At 47.7% G+C, this 16,643-nt stretch overlaps 1 protein-coding gene across 1 annotated transcript in view; it reads left to right on the top strand.

Annotated features, from left to right (window-relative positions):
• Positions 1-7,906: 7,906 nt before the first annotated feature.
• RTN1 (reticulon 1) overlaps positions 7,907-16,643 on the top strand; it is a 117,290-nt gene continuing 108,553 nt past the window's right edge. The window contains exon 1 of the mRNA XM_038137886.1: positions 7,907-8,462. Within this exon, the coding sequence (XP_037993814.1) occupies positions 8,273-8,462 (190 nt within the window). The 5' untranslated portion in view covers positions 7,907-8,272. The remainder of the gene's footprint in view (positions 8,463-16,643) is intronic.

A 16,643-nucleotide genomic window follows, 5' to 3' on the forward strand; every position in this document is an offset into this window, starting at 1 on the left:
GTTCACAGGAAACCAGCTGAGTCTTGCATTCAGTTCAGGTTTTGATTTTTTTTGGTAAAAGTTAAGTTACATTAAGAAAAGGACATGGCACAGGTTATAAAAACAAGTAATCAGATTTATTTACTTAACTACCAACTCCACTGCAAAACGCAGAGATTGAAAAAATGATGATTTCAGAGGGTATTTATATCAGGGATTAATCCTGCCTGGTTTTGCTTTTTCAGCACTGACATCAGCTAGAATTTGGGGAATGTAGGCTTGTGTTCATTGCAGGCATTTAATTCACAAAATAAAGCCACAGATGAGTAGAGCTGGTGAGAATTTGCAGGTTGTTCTCCCCAGTTTGAATAATGTGATATACAGAATGCAGTACAAAGTGATTTTGAAATGTAAAACGTTAATGTTCCCTTTGAAGGGCTGATATCAAGTGCCAAATGATATATCAATTAAATGGAAAACAAATCCCAGCCCTGCAAATATTTTACAAAAACAGCTTCTTTGAAGTCAATGGGACTAATTACAAGTGTAAAATAAAGCCTGGTTGTACAGCACTTCTGTCAACTGGAGTTTAATTCCATGAATTTGATAACAAATAGATCTCAGAACTACTCCAGCTCGGCTTCACACTGACAAAGTGCAATTCCTGCCTGGCTCAGCCATCTGTGGGTCTCTGGTACCCAAAATCCTGCAGGACAGGGTCTGACACTGCACTGCAGAGCTCCACAGTTCCCATCTCACAGGTGAAGTGTGTGGGCATGGCTGGCAAAGGGTTGTGTTCAGTATTCCCAAATCCTCTGGTATCACACCCAACCTTCATCTCCAAAGGGCAGCTGGACACATCCAGAATTTCCTGGTTTGAGATAGAGCTGCTGTGCTCAGGCTTGGCTGGGTGACAGGCATCAGCCTCTTCCTCAGATAACTCCTTCCCATGAGCAATGTTTAAATTAAAAGTGAGAGGTGGGGAGTTCTGAGCTGGATTTTAATTTATGGATTAGCCCTGATGGGTGCTGTAAAGCTGTTCTTGGTTCTCATTTGTATACAAAGCAAGAAAATTAGGCCTGTGCTATAAAAGTGGAAGAAAAGACAAATATGTAGCTCATATTCCCAGCTATCAAGGTTACACTGAGGCAGCAATTGCAATGTTCAGTTTTTCCACTTGGATTAAATTTGATCTCTCAGGTTACCAATAGCATCATATCTTTGGATGAACCAATGTCCTGCACATCAATATCCTCATAGCAGCTCTGGGAAGCACTGCTGATTACCCTCAGGTGACAATTGCTTAGAGGGATCTCTGGGCACAAAACATTGTTTTTAGCAAGCATGTGTTCCCTTTCACTGCAGTTTTGTCAAAATTTTCATATTGCAGCAGTCCCAGATCTTAGGAATGGAGATTGTGCCTCTCAGTTACACTAAAAGGAGCAATCTCTTTTGGGTTTTGGAGAGGATTGTAGGTTTTATCTCCATAGGCTGAGTCTCTGGTACCTTCTGTGCCATGACAAATTATAAATGAAAACCATTTGAGTCTCCTCCAGCTCACAAGCTGTAATCTTTGGTATCCATGGCTTTCCAGAGATGTGCAAATGGTGCATAATCAATGCTCAGAGCCTGATAAAGGCATGGATCAGCATAAATCAGGACTCAGAAGCCAACCCCTAATGGACTTGCTGAGGAGCTGTGTAATGTACAGAGCACTCTGTGCACAAATACCTTCTGATGTAATGCAAGGGGATGAGAATTCATTAAAAAATCTGTTTCTGCATCTCTGGCTGTACCTTTCAAGTAGCAGCCTAACTGTCCTATGATTGACACAATTCTGGCCAGACGTCTCCCTTTCTTCAGCTTCTCCCTAAGCAAATTTGTGGATATTTTAATTGTAATTATCTTTTTGTTTGCTTTCACTGTTTAACCAGTATCGAACCATTGCCCATATAAACTTCTGGGATGATCTGCTCCGGGCTCACCTGGACTGTCTTGTCTCACACTTTCCTTTCAGCTGGATCATTAAATCATCAATGCAATTAAATACCACCAGACCCAGTGGTGTCAGTCTGAACACTTTCCTCAGTGATGACTGCCCTCTGAACTGCCCTGCCAGGATTCAGGGAAGGAAGTCCTGTTCCATGCAGCTGGGAATCTCTACAGGACAAATTCCAGTGCTTCTTCTTTTAGTATCCGTGGGCTGGGCTCCCAGGATGAGCACTGTAAAAGGAGAAAAAGATTATTGTTCCGAAGGTGCTCCTGAGCAGCTCTTGCAGTGGCATGCAGAGATCCTGCTGCCTCACTGAGGATGCACTTGTAAAGGATATCCTCAGATGAAGGATCCCGTGGGTTTCGGGCTGTAAATCCCCCTGGCTAGCTTGGGATTTAGGATCCTACATGGACGAAGTAAAGGACGAGAAGCGCTCTTTCTCCACGTGGTTCTGATGTCCTGTTTATTAGCTGGAAAGGGACATCTGCTGCGTAGACCATCCAGGTGAAAAGAGAGGAAGAGCTCCAAACCCAAGGGACATTTATACCCGCGGAATGGGAGGCGGGGACGGAAGGCCGCAGCCAAGGGGACACCAGTGAGGAGGGGCAAAGGGAGGAGCTACAGGGGACAGATCACCTTATCCGAGGGATACACCATCTGAGGGGAAGGGGAATCATGTCTAAATATCTATATAGTGCATCACAACACTCAGATAAGAGCATGGATTCAGATTCAGATTCCAGGGCCAGCCCCCTCCAGGACAAGGAGCCATTTCAGCAGATGTGTGCTCTGGAGGGGAGTGCAGAGCCTTCCAGACACTTGGGTGGGAAATCCAGCTGCCAAGCCCTGCTGAAACTAGGCCAGTGCTGCATCTATCTTGTGTGTCCCACCTACTCACCTGTCTACTCTGCTCAGCTCTCTGTCTCTGCAAAGAGGTTGAAGCTGGGAAGAAGGGAGAACTGGCCATGTTGGGTTTCCTCCTCTCTGACCAGCACCCACCCCACGGCTGTGCCAGCTCACAGGTCTGATAGTTTTGCTGTTTGAGCTCCTGTCACTGGATTTCCTTGCAGAACCGTCTTTCCAGAGAAGCAGAGGTAATCCTCAGTGCTCCTGGAGCAGCTGTCGATGTGCAGGGATGAAGGATGGAGCAGTCAGTCAGGCTTACCCAGGGAAAACACCACCTTTAATCACATTGCATTACAACTGCAGGGCTGGAGAAGCTGAAAGCTCTTGCATGATGTGGGAATTAAAGGGCCAGGCAGGGTCTCTGTGCACGGCTGTGATACACCCAGCAAACCTCAGAGCAGTGGAAGTGGAGGGAGGTTCAATCACACAGCATGCAGGAAAAATGCTGTTATTTAGACTCTGGTGTTGTTGAAATTGCACTTACTAAGGATCCAAGGTGAACCAGTCTCCCTGTTTTACAGCATGTGATAAGAGTGGGACTATCCAGGAGATCATTTCAGAGAGATGCAGTTTTGGACTCAGTAGCTGTCTCATCTCCGAAGTTATTCATCACAAAGGGAAGCACTCCCCACACAGCTGTTTGTCTGGGAAAGCTGGAAAGGTTTCATCACACCTGCCCCTTCTGCTTTTCCTGGGATTGGCCCATTTCCCTGGCACTGAGACTCTTGTGCCTTCAGAGCACAGCTGGGTGTAAGACCCCCTGGCTGGTGCAGACACTCCAAATTCCAAAGCAGTCTGAGCAGGAGCCTGTGGTGGGTGCCAAGAGGGCTGTGGGGAAGGAGGGGAGGTGGATGTTGCCTTGAAGCTCTGGAATTTGGGGCACCCATTTCCAGAAAGACCTGAAACATTGCCACAATAGTGGCAGGATGAGGAAAATATGAAAAGGACCTTGGAGAAGCTGCCTGGCCCTGCTTCATTGCCAGAGCTTGTGGAGATGGAGAGGGAGAAGGTGGAACACCAAAGACCTGAAGGGCTCCCTGGGAAGGATTCTGTGGACTGAAAGATGATGAATGGCCTCTGCTGTGGGGAGAGCCACCAGCACCCACAGGTCACCTCTTCTCTCAGGGCTTTTGCCTCTCTGGAGTGACAGTTTTGAGAAGTTTGGCTTGCCCAGAAGGAATTGTTATTCTCACCAGGTTTCCAGACTCTCTTTGGGTGTTCCAGTACCTCTCTTGTAAGGTGGGTGTGTGCCAGATTAACCCCACAGCACTGGGGCTCCTGGGCTTCCTGCCTGCCTGTGTCCAAATGGGATCTGACTGCAGCCTGTGGAAGGGAATTCCTGCCTGCTGGCCAGCCCAGTGCTGTCACACACTGCCAGAGGTTTGCCTGGCTGAGGGTGAGGGTGTGAGACACGTGGAAAGCAAGGTGGGCTGCAGTGCAGATGTGGTGAACTGAAAAAGAGACTGTAGCTCCCTCAGTGTTGAAATATTTTCTGTGGGATAGGGGAGGTTGTTTTACTTATCTTCATTATCCTATTTATGTCAAAAGCCCCTTTTTCCCCCTTTCCTTTTTCCTATTGCAATTCATTTATTGTAAAACCTTGAGAATAAATCCTTAAGGAAGAGGAGATGATTTTTTTTTTTCCATTGCTGAATCCCTTGATCTACCCTGCCAGGTCCTGTGCTCTTTGCTGGTAATGTTACATCTGAGACCACAAATCCCCTCGAGGTTCAAAGTCACTTTGTCCCAGCATCGTGCAGCATCTCCAGAACACAAAGGGCTGTAATGGAAAGAGAAGCAATTTGTGTGTCTGTGTTCTCAGACTTCATACAGTCAGAGGTTTATAATGTCCAAAGGGTAGATCAAGATAATTAAATGCCAATAAGCTGAGATAAATGAGCCCCATGAGGGTCAGTTTGCTGCACAATACAATACAAACTACCAGGAGCTTTTGTAAACACGTTGAAAATAGAAAGAATTCATTTTTGTTCCTTGTGCCACTTAGAACTCCCACCTCTCTTAAATAGGCATTAGATTAAATCTTCATCCAGCCTGATTTTCCTGGGGGAACTTAAAAAATCCCTGTAAATTACCTTCATTCCAGAACAGTCCAGGTTGTTCCAAGTTCAAAGTTTTCTCTACAGCATGAAAAATGGACAAATCAAGATTTTTGAGTATTGTCTTGTTGCTCCTGTTGATTTTTTCCCCCTCATCCTGGCAAACCAAAGCTTTGCTGTCAGAAATGCGTGTAGCACATCTGTGATGGTCAGTAGGAGCTCAGGGTTTGTATCCAAGGTTTGAAATCAGACCTCTGGTTTTCCCTTGCAATATCACATGGTGATGAGCAGAGCTGACCTGTATGAGGCTGTTCCAGGTCACCTGAGGACTGTACAGGAAATGGTGAAATAAAGTCCTGGGTTGCACTACAATTGGGATCCCTGAAGCAAAAAACAAACAAACAAACAAAAAAAACAACCCAACTTCTTTTTTCTTTATTTATTTATATACAATTGTAGACTCATTATGGTTGGAAAAGATCTCCAAGGTCTTCAAGCCCAACCTTTGACCAATCAATGTCCTGTCAACCAAACCATGGAGTGCCACCTCCAGACATTTCTTGAACATCTCCACCACCTCCCTGGGCAGCCCCTTCCAATGCTCAACAATCCTTTGCTTGAAGAAGTTGTTCCTGATGTCCAACCTGAACCTCTCCTGGTACAACTTGCAGCCATTTCCCCTTGTCCTGTCCCTTGTTCCCTGGGAGCAGAGCCTCAGCCCCACCTGGCTGCTCCATCCTCCTGTCAGGGAGTTGTGCAGAGCCAGAAGGTCCCCCCTGAGCCTTCTTTTCTCCAGGCTGAACCCCCTCTAGCTCCCTCAGCTGCTCCTCATCAGACTTGTGCTCCAGATCCTTCCCCATTCCCTTCCCTTCTCTGCACACACTCCAGCCCCTCCAGGTCTTTCTTATCATGAAGGGCTCAAAACTCATCACAGGATTTGAGAGGCACAGAGGGACAATCACTTCCCTGGTCCTGCTGCCACATTTTTTTTTGATACAGGCCAGGATGCCATTGGCCTTCTCGACCACCTGAGCACTCTGCTGACTCCTGCTTGTCCCCATTTCTATTCAGTAAGCAGAACACACAGTCCACACTCATTCTTCTCAGTCTTTTACTGTAGTAACACTGCCTGTGTTCATGGAGCAGCCTCAGCCCACGATAACCCTTTGGTCTGTGGAAATGAATCATTCCTAGAGGCTGTGTGCACACATTCTGATGATGCTGCCTTATCACAAGGCCTTTGTGATGGCCCACTGCTCACACAGCAGAGCTGCCAGGAGCTCAGCGCCCTTACAGCCCTTCCCTTGAGAGCATCAGTCCATTGCACACTCACACAGAGACTCGTGGGGCATCCCAGAGGGCAGTGGATGCAAAAGAAAACTGGGAAACCTGAACAAGGATGTGCATTAAGAACTAAGAGAAGACATATTATTAAAAACAAAACATATTTATGTTATTAATTTCATTAATATCAGTGTTGACATCATCAGAATCTCACTGAAATCATGATCAGACATTGTGTATGTCAAAGGGGGAATCATGAATTTGGAAAATTAATCTCCTTTGCTCATGAGTTAAACCCTGATGGTTTGGGATGGGTTTTGGTGTTATAACCACGATGACTAAAATCATTGCTGCTGATCTGCAGCAAACATGTCCTATCTTGAAATAAAGAAAATCTGATTAGCCCGGGCATGTTCTTGGCTGTGAGGCTGCTGAGGCCCTGGCCCCACTGTCCAGAGAAGCTGTGGCTGCCCCATCCCTGGCAGTGTTCCAGGCCACGTTGGATTGGGCTTGAAGCAACCTGGCCTAGCGGAAGGTGTCCCTGCCCATGGCAGGGAGTGGAACTAGATGGTCTTTGCTCTCTTAGGTTCCTTTCATCCCAAACCATTCTATGATTCTCAGGCAGCAGCAGGATATAGCAAGGATAAGCGTGGCAATTCCCTGGGAAGATAACACCTATGGAAATCCTCAAGGCTGCTTTTGAGGCTTTTCATCTTGTGTTGAGGTCTTCCCCTGGATTTCCTCCCCCCTTGTCTGGAAAAAGTGGAAACATGTTCAGTTTTCAAACCCAAGCATAAGCTTGCTGTGGGCTGCCTAGGGATGCTGACATAGAGATCACAGCTGGAGATCCACTGCTGCAACAGGCAGAGAGCCAGGCGGGGATGGAATCTTCTGGCTGGGGCAATTACACTCCACTTTGTAGCTTGACCTGTCACACTGCAAGAGAGAGGCCCTTCTGCAAGGCAGGGAATTTGTTTCCTTGACCTGCCAGTGCCAGAACTCTGTGCAAGGCAGGAATGATCCCATACCCTTTACCTGAGTTCATTTCCTCATCTGTAAAAGGACAGCAAGGGAGCTTGTCCCTAACTTCCTAGGTGAAAGGAAAAGTGAAAGGTGTCCCTTTCACCTCAGAAGTGGCACAGATTGTGTGAAAGCACAGACCCTGCCCTGTGCTTGCACCTTTGCTGTATCTCATGCTGCTGCTGCTCTCGCTGACAGCAAAAATCTCTGACATTTCTCATCGCCTTGGTACACACACATGACTTTTGCAAGGCAGTAAGCAAGCAAATATAATGGCACAACAAAAAAAATTAAAAAAAGAAAAAACCAAACAAAACCCCCCAAAACAAAACAAAAAAAAAAAAAAAAAAAGAAGGCACACAGACACCTGCTGTGAGTTTATTTTGACAAGTGCCAATAAGCTGCGATCCAGCGCGGCTGCAAACAGAGAGGAGCCGACCGCGTAAACAAATCCGGGGCAAAGCGTTGGGTTGGGGGCTGGCGGAGAGAGGAGGACCGGGCCGGTTTTCGGGTGGGCTTGCGGAGAGCTCTGTGCCCCATCGGCCGAGCCCGGCGCTGCGGGAGGAGCCGCGGCTCTCCCGGCGGGCGCGGGGCCGTGCCCGGCTGCGGCGCCTGCGGGATGCTCCGGAGCGCAGGGATGCGGAGGAGGGGGGCTGCGGGAGGGGACGGGGAGGCGTGTGCCCGCCTGCCGGGGGGGCATTTCTTCCCTTACCCGCACAAACCGATGCCTACCCTGCCGAAGCGGTTAAACGGGGGAGAGCAGCAGCCCGGCTGGCAGATTCCTGCCCTGTGATATGCCAGCCACAGGGTGACGCAAGGGCTGGAAGGCTCCGACTAACAAGCCATTTTCACCTGCGTAATAAGCGCTAGCGGAGATACGGCAGCGGCGGCGGCGGCGGCGGCTCCCGGTCCCCGCAGCCGGCCAGACCCCAGCGCGGCCGCAGCACCAGCCAGCCCGGCGGCCACCGCAGCCCTCCCGGTGGCCCCCGCTGCATCCCGAGAGCCGGAGATCAGCGGCCGCCTTGCAGGCAGCATGTCAGCCCCGCCGGACCCCCAGGACCTGCTGCTGGCGGGCGCTGGGGTGCACTGGGCTGCGGACGGGGCGGACCAGTACGCGACTGGGGCTCCGCTGCGGGATGGAGATGGGGCTCAGCAGCGGGAACAGCTGGGTTTCGGCTCCGCCAGGGAACACCCGCCCGTTGCCATGGCGACTGCATCCCCAGGTAAAAGGCGAGGGGTACCCAGGGATGCTCAACAAAGGGGCCCTGGCAGCAGCTTCTCCCGGTTGTCTCGTTCCTGACGCTTCCTCTGTTTTCCTCCCAGCCTGGCTGCTTGGAAACATTGCTAGCGAGTTAGTGAGCGCATGTAGGGAAACAGAAAATAACGAGGAATTGCGGCCTTTACAAATAGTTATTTTTTGCTGATGTGGGGGAGGGGGGACGCAGGAGGCAGCCAAGTTCCCTAAAGCTCTCTGCAGTTTGTTAGGCACAAGACAACCAGATTTCAGGCAAATGTTGAAAGGCATTTGATTTCACCTGACTTGATGTGGATTTGTCCTCATTTGTCATACACCTGTTCACATCTGGAGTGACAGATCTCAATGGAGTTACTTCAGCCATCCCCCATGCACCTGGAATTCCTGCATGGCCACTTATAATATTTCAACGTGCAGCTTTTCATGGAGTGCCTATTCTGAAGTGTTTGTACATTTTGTGCATGCTTTTGGGACTTGTTCATTTATTTGTGGACTTCTTGCTTGCTGTGTTTTCCACCTTTTGGGCACCGAGGTGTGTTTGACTTCAGGTGCATTCAGTTTAGGGTCTGCAGGTTCAGTGATTTTCAGTTTCTTTTTGGGGTGTGTTCAATTTCCCTTGGTTTAGGGTTGCTTTCTTTAGTAGGTGCATTAACAGCAGGTGTATATCTGTTAATGGACCCCAGGAGGCTTCAGCTCCCCATAGCTTCTGGTAGAAATGTTTGGGGAAAAATGACTCTCTTTCCTTCTTGGTGTCAATTCCCTACTTTCTTTCCCACTGCTGTCTGTCAGAGAACCCAAACAGCCAGAAACGCCAGCCCTGGGGGAGCTGAGGCATCCCATCTCACTGGGAAGTAGATGTTTCCATTACAGAGCCTGAAGCATTAAACTTGTCTTGAGTAAGTTGAGGGTCAGGGCTCGGGACAGGAATCGATCTCTGTTATGCAATAGCTGCAGGAGCATTAGGAGCCGCGTTTTTGGGCTGAGTCCCTTCTAATCCCCTCCAGTCAATCAGCACAAAGAGCAGCCGGCCAGGAGCAGCACAGTCTGCGTGGCTGTGCGTGCTGCTCTGCTCACACCCGCACGCGTGGTTCCGCGGGGTCTGAGTGTGCGTTGGCTCCCGCGTGTGCTCCCGACGTGGATGTGTCCCTGCTGCCTGTCTGTCTGCCTGATGTGACCGAGCTCAGCGGTGAAACGGGATCTAACACCCCTCAGCTGATGTGGGAAATGTTTTGCTGTTTTGTAGCTCTGGGCAGGCAGCTCATCTGCTGATGTGCTGCTCATTCGCTGGGCTGAGTGTTGGGTTGTGAAACGTGACTTTCTGCTGGAGGCAGAGGGCTGGGGATGTCAGGCTGTGTGAGTGTGTGTGAAGAGGGGCAGGACTGGGGTCTCCAGGTAGGGCTGCCTCAACCATATAATGACACAAAGAGCAGGGAAGAAGAATCTTGTGAGCATTTTTTTGTTCACTGATGGATAAAAATATGGCCATGCTGAATCTTAGCATACAGAACAAAGAGGGGTGGTCTCTTAAACTGTGTAAATCACCATTAAATGGAAACACTGTGGAACAGCTTACAATTAATGAAGGCTTCTTCAGGCTTGACATGGCTGTAGATTTGCACTTAGAGAATGCAGAATGGAGAGACAGAAAGGAAGGAAAAAGAAGAAAGAAAACAGAAAAAAAGGAAAGAAAGAAGGAAAAAAAAGAGATGCAAAGAAATTTTTCAGCTTTTGTAATCCTTTGCAAAGGGGTTTTAGGCGTGTTTGTTTGCTTGTGTCAAACTGTGGCAAGGTGGAGGCAATGAGTGATACAGATCTTTTTTTGGTGTTTGCTGGCTGTGGACTCTCAGGCTGTCAAATCAGCAGTACTGGAAGAGTAGTAACGTGCTTTAGACATTTCCCATTTTGTTTTCCCTGTTCAATAAAGAACTGTTGTGTGGCTGTGTGCGTGTCTGGCCGAGCGTGGCAGACAGAGCAGCATCCCAGGCAGTGCAGCCCTGCAGTCTCCCTCTGTTTGTGGCTGCAGCAGCTGTATTTCTGCTCCACACTACCTAGAGAGCCACGACTCCCGCCCCCTTCACCGGGGGAAGTAAATAATTTCCTTGTTCTCTCTGTGTGACTAAGTATTCATAAGTTTCTGAATAAGAAGACTGTCATATTGTTGAATATCTGAAACTGTCAAGCTTTTCTGAAAACTCTTTATTTCTCCTGCTCAGAGAGAGATTCCTGCCTGTTCCTAAGCCATAGGAATGGACCCAGCAGGAGACACATAGCTCCAGCTTTTTACAACACTGCCATAATCTGCCATAAACTCAAACACTCCTGACAGAATGAGCTATCTAGGGACACTTTAGACAAGGAGCAATCCATCCAAGCAAGAGTGAACTGGACAGAATAATTTTCAGGTAGCTTCCCAGCACATCCTGTATCTTCCTCCACACCTGTCAGACCGGTCTTTTTTTTTTTTTTTTTTTTTTTTTTGTGAAAACCATGGTTATGCTTTCTGAGGCAAGAGCAGGGTCTGGAGTCTGGGAGATTCTCTCAGCATGAAAATAACTGAAAACAAATGGGGGGAATTTATCACAGGTTGTGCAGATTTTTTTTTTAATACAACCTAAAAATTTGCAAACTTTCCCTGATCTTGGCTTTTGTTTTAAGTTTGAAAACCAGCCAGGGATTGTTGAAAGGTTCAGGAATATTTTCAAGCTGGCCGTGGGCCCAGCTTTGAGCCAAGCTGGCTTTGTGTCAAAACCTGGTGAGTGGTTTCTGAATGATGAAAAGCAATGGATTTCACTCCCCATTCTTTGGATCAACCAAAATCAGCAGTGATTGAGACTGCAGAAAAAAATTCCCACGAGGAGTGGAAAGCTCAGAGATTGCTCAAGCAAAGTCAGGGCGACAGGGAGCTGCAGATCCCTCATCATCCTCTCCTCTTGCAGGGCTCCAATGAAGATAAACTCCAGTAGCTTCTGACTAGAGATAAGGCTGTTTCTCTTGCTTTTTTCCTTGGCCCCTGAATTTTGCTGAAAAAGTCTCTCTTCCTCAGATGCCTCAAAGTTTTCCTCCTTCCCAAAAATGAATTTGGTTCAGGGTGAGAGGACCTTGCAGGCAGCTCTTGCAAGGACTGGTGAGGGAAGCGGTCCTGAAGGGCTGGTGAGGAATTACATGTTGGTGAAGAGAGCCCCATGTCACCCAACACACCATCTGGTCACAGATTCTGTTATTTTATTTTTATGCACCAACAGTGATTAAAATCCCTGGAGAGGAATTATTTCCAAAAATATGACACAGCTAACAGGCGTTCCCCAGGATAAATACATATGGTTTTCTCCAGAGAAATGGCAAAATGGAGAATGGACTGTACCTCCATGCTGGATGTGTTCTTCAGGGAAAAATAGCAGGGAAAGGGCAGGAACTCTTACAAATGGTGATCCCTGTGTAAGGATTTGGGAAATTTCATGCAGCCTGGTGCATGGGTGGGTGTCTGCAGGGCGATGGATGAGTGGTGTTCGGCCCCCATGTCCATGCAGCTGATATTAGAGAGCTTCCAGCTCCTGCTCCCTCCAGGCCTTCAGACAAGCCACAGCAGTCAGGACATCCCTGGCAATCCTGGCCCATTTCCAGCTGCCTCCAAAGCCAGGTCACATGTGGGGACCAGCTGCCCAAAGGAGAGGAGGCCAGTGCCACAGGGGATGGCATGAATAACTGGGACATGGCTACTGGGACACGATGGATGGTGAATATGGCCTGTGGGAACCCTTCTGGAACAGCATCCAGGGGTTGGCTGGGATCCCCTGAGGTGCCTCAGTGGCGTGGAAGCCCTGTGCTCGTGGGAATAACAGCAGCCCTTTGGTGTGTGCCAGTGAGGGACTCTGAGCTGCCTGGGCGAGGCAGATGAGTTGAGGAACAGCCTCTGCCTGCTGAGGAGCAGTGGGAGACCAAATCCCAGGAGTGCTTCATGCTCTGATAGGGGCAGATAGAACACAGAATACCATGAGGGGTGTCGGCTCCCACTGCTCCATGATGAGGACAATCTCTAATGTCAGTGCTTTAAGTAAAGACCATTTAAAAAAACCCTTTCTAATTCCCATGATTTGTAGAGGCTGGGTTTGAAGGTGTGTGCTGCATACCTGGGTTCTCACCATGAGATACCCACCAACCCTACCCTGTGCCTGCAAGGGACTGCAGTGAGGCGCTCCTGCCATAAGCCTCAATTTGCATGGATAATGCTGCACCAGTGGATCTCAGTTTATGGTTTCTTTCCAGCTACTGGCAGCTTTGCACCTCATGAAAGAGATTTCTGATGGTTTTCAGGCAGGTTGAGAGCCCCGTGGTTCACCTGGCTGGAGAGAAGCAGGCATGGACATGAATGTCTGCACTGCTTGGGTTTGGCACTGACACTTTTTGGGATGTCAGACCATGGACAAAAGCAGCAGATTCCCCCAGACAAATGGCTCTTTGTGGCCTTCCCACCCCTTCCCAGGTGTTGCCCTAGGAAGATCTCCCTCTCCCCAAACATCCATAGCAATGTGCTGCTCAAAGCCACCACACTGGAAAGGCCAAGACTCAAACCCTAATTTTTTCAAGTTGCTGTGGAAAAGTCTTGATATGTTGGATTCACTGACCTAAGCATGACACAGGGGAGCCTCAGCAGGTGTTTGGAAATGTGTCCTGAACTGCCAGGCAATCCTGCTCAGATTGAACCACCTGAGGCCAGATTTAGTCTCAATTTGGAAGAGTCATGCCCATTCATGCCAATTCTATCAACATTTTAGTCCTTTCTGATTTAGAGAACTGAATTTAGTTTTTCCTCTGCTGTCTGGATCAGCCACTCACAATTTCTGATCTACTGCTGTGGGTGAAGGGGACAGAGACCTTTTGGTGGAGGTTCTCCCCATTCCCAGGTGTTTTGTTAGTGCAAGCAGATTTTGCAGAGGGACAGAAACAAAGCGGATTTCTTCTTGGATCTTTCTGTTCTTGTAATTCTCATGAGGCTTGAAAAAGTAGCCTAAACCCACAGTTAGCCATCAAAAAAAAAACCAAAAAAAACCAACCCAAACCAACCAACCAAACAAAAAAACCCAACAACAAATCAAAAATCCTATTGAATTACCATCCTTCATTCTCACTTGGGTAAAGTTGGAGCAATGGCTTCTTTTGGGCTTCTCCAGAAATGCTCTGCATTTGGGGTGCTCTCAGACATGCCTAAAACTCCTGGCATAAAATCTGTGCAGCAGCGTAGTTCCCAGCTCTGACAGATCAAAATGCAGCTGGTTTTTCCCTGTTCCTCACAGGGATGCAGACAGTTCTGCCTGCTTTTACTGCCACGCTGATGAATTTTCTTCAGCCTTCAGGGCTGCAACTGGGTTGAGGAAGAGGATGAGGTAGATGAAAGAGCAAAGTAGTACCAGGGAGGGTGACTCACCTGCCTTATTTTAACCTTCATCACTCAGTAATGAAATGTTTTATTTATTTATAGACGAGGAACTCAGGGGGAGAGTTTGGGGAGGAGGAGAATGGTGTGGAGGGGAGAGGCTTTGGATGTCCCAGTTACTGCAGGTGTTGGGTTTTGTGAGTTCCAGTATTTTCTGGGCTGTGAATCTCCCCTGGGCTGGGTGGTTCATTATCTCTCGCTGCTGCAAGGGTCCCAGGAGACACATCTGTCTCCTTTTTTCTTCAGCTCTGGAAATGCCACTCAATGACACATCTGATGCCTTATTTTTACCATTAAACCTGTATTGTGCTGGTATCTGTCTGTGTGGGGACAGCAACCCCAGAAAATACCTGCATGTTGTCTCTGTTTCAATCCTCCCTGAAAAGTCTGGGCAGATCCCACAGGTCTGTTCATCATTCACACACCTTCCCACGAGGGATCTTGGCCCAGCTGCATGGCCTGGATTGGCCCAGGATGCTCAGGACTAGAGTTAGGCTCTGCTTTCAGTCCTGAGGCCTGAGTTGACCCCAAGACCCAATTATTTAGAGCACAAGAATTTTATCTCAAGGTTCCTGAAACAACCAAGGAGTTGTGCTGCAGGTCCACATCATCAGCAGGGAATGGAGTTTTTAAAATGGGTGACTTCTTAGGAATTTCCCTCACTGTCCCTCCTCAGTAGCTGGTACCTGTAAAATGGGCCAAGTAAGCACTAAGATTTTTCATTTTTAATGTAGCATTGATGTCTGTTCTTCATGTGCTATTCTCTTACTTCTAAATCAGGGCTGCTTACCAAATTCTGGGGGTTCTTGTTTTTTCTTAGGTTGTTTGTTGTTAGGTTTTGTTTTTTTTTTTTTCAAAAGAGAAGGTGGCCTCCACATATTAAACCATCTTTCAAATAATGAAGCATTATTTGCAATTACTTTTCTAATTTAGGAGAAGCTGTAGAGTTGGCATGATTCAGCACTCAGGAGCACACCTCACATTTAGTGTTGTTTTTTAAGACATTTCTGATGTATGGTCAGTCTATTCCTCCAAGAAACCTCCTACCTTCAACAGTGAGAATAAATTCTTGGTACTCACCTGCAAGGCAAGACTTGAAATAGAGAGGACCTTAATCACCTCTTTCAGCCCTCTTTGTTTCAATGAAGTATTTAAGCTTCTAATTTTATGGAACATAAGTGCATTCTTAACTGTTATTAAAATTAAGATGGTTTTAAGTATATGCATAAAGGTGAGCATGTTTTGTTTAATTTAGGAATAAATGAGGTAGAAGATATGTATAAATTGGCTTTATTACCCATTAGACCAGACTGCTTCAGGACAGTTGCATGTCAAATGGAAGCACCAGCACTTACCCATCTCATTACAGCACTGTGAAAAATAACCTGTAAAGAGATCAAAAACTTAGAATGAAAATCATAATCATGTTGCTGCTGTGTATTTTGATCTGTCATGGGCTTTTAGGTGAGAATAAAATTTGTTAGAAATGACTACATCCTTCATAAGCCTGTCACTTTCAAATATTGAGGTGTTACCTCACAAACATTGGCTTTGTGCTTTAATATTCCTTAAGAGAGGGCTTTCCTAGCTTTATTTAAATAACAGCTGATGAAAGAGTTACTTGCATATTTCTTTCACTGCCCTTGATACAGCCTCCTGCTATCATGAAATCTTGTATGAGAAAAGGGAGCTGCTTCTTCAGGGATGATTTGGACACAATTGCCATTCACAGCTGCAGCATTCCCAACATCTCCCTCTCTCAGCAGTGGCTCCCATCCTGGATGCAGGGCTGCAGTGGGGCGTTTGCTTGGGTGCAGGAGGTGATGGGGCAGGGAAGATGCTTTCTGCACCAGGGTGACTCTGCAGACCTGCAGAATTATGTCATCTCGAGGCTTTTCTGTGCCATTCAGGACATGAGTTATGGCTTATTTTTCAGCAGGGCCGAATTTATTAACTGCAGCTGATTTATTGCCTGTAGCTTTAAAGACATTGAAGGGACTTATTAACTGTGGCCAGTAAAAAGCAAATGCATGGGGCAGCTTTGTCAGGCTGGAAACTTTCCTGCTTCCAGTCCCTCAGGATCCTGTGCTTGTCATCTCTGAGGGGTTTTTTTCCTGTCCAGATTGTCAGTCCATGTCTTGGGTGCACATGTGGGTGCTCCTGGGTGAGCCCTGTGGCTGAGAAGGAGGAAACACCGAGTCTGGCCAGGGTTTGTAGCCCAAACACAGCCCTGGGTGCCATCCCTCACCCCACTGGAGCCCCCATGGACATTTCAAAGCCACAAATGCAGAAGTTACAGATCCAAATGACATCCCCAGCTTTCCCTGCACTGCGTTAGTCACTGGCTGCGTGACCAAACAAAAATCCTCACCCTGGGCAGGCTCTGCAGCACAGCTGTGCACAGAAGGGCTGCAGACAGCCTGAGCCATCTGAGTTTCTGCTGATGTTCTCCTGCTGAGCCTGGGCTCCTCCACAGCTCCCAAAACACTCAGAGGCACCTGTGAAAGAACTGCTGGAGGGACAGACTGCATGTAAGGGTTGTGATTGATGCCTTGTGAAGGCTGACCTAGAACAGAGACTAGACAGATTAAAGAATCAAGCAGGGATTTATTGAAAGGCCTCAATGGATCCACCTTGGGCAGCACAAGAGCCCAGCCAGGGCTACACCCTAGGTGAACACAAAATGGTCACAAAATGCACAATCAGTCATGGGGTCTC

This window comes from Motacilla alba, chromosome 5, assembly GCF_015832195.1.
Source record: "Motacilla alba alba isolate MOTALB_02 chromosome 5, Motacilla_alba_V1.0_pri, whole genome shotgun sequence".
Taxonomy (NCBI): domain Eukaryota; kingdom Metazoa; phylum Chordata; class Aves; order Passeriformes; family Motacillidae; genus Motacilla; species Motacilla alba.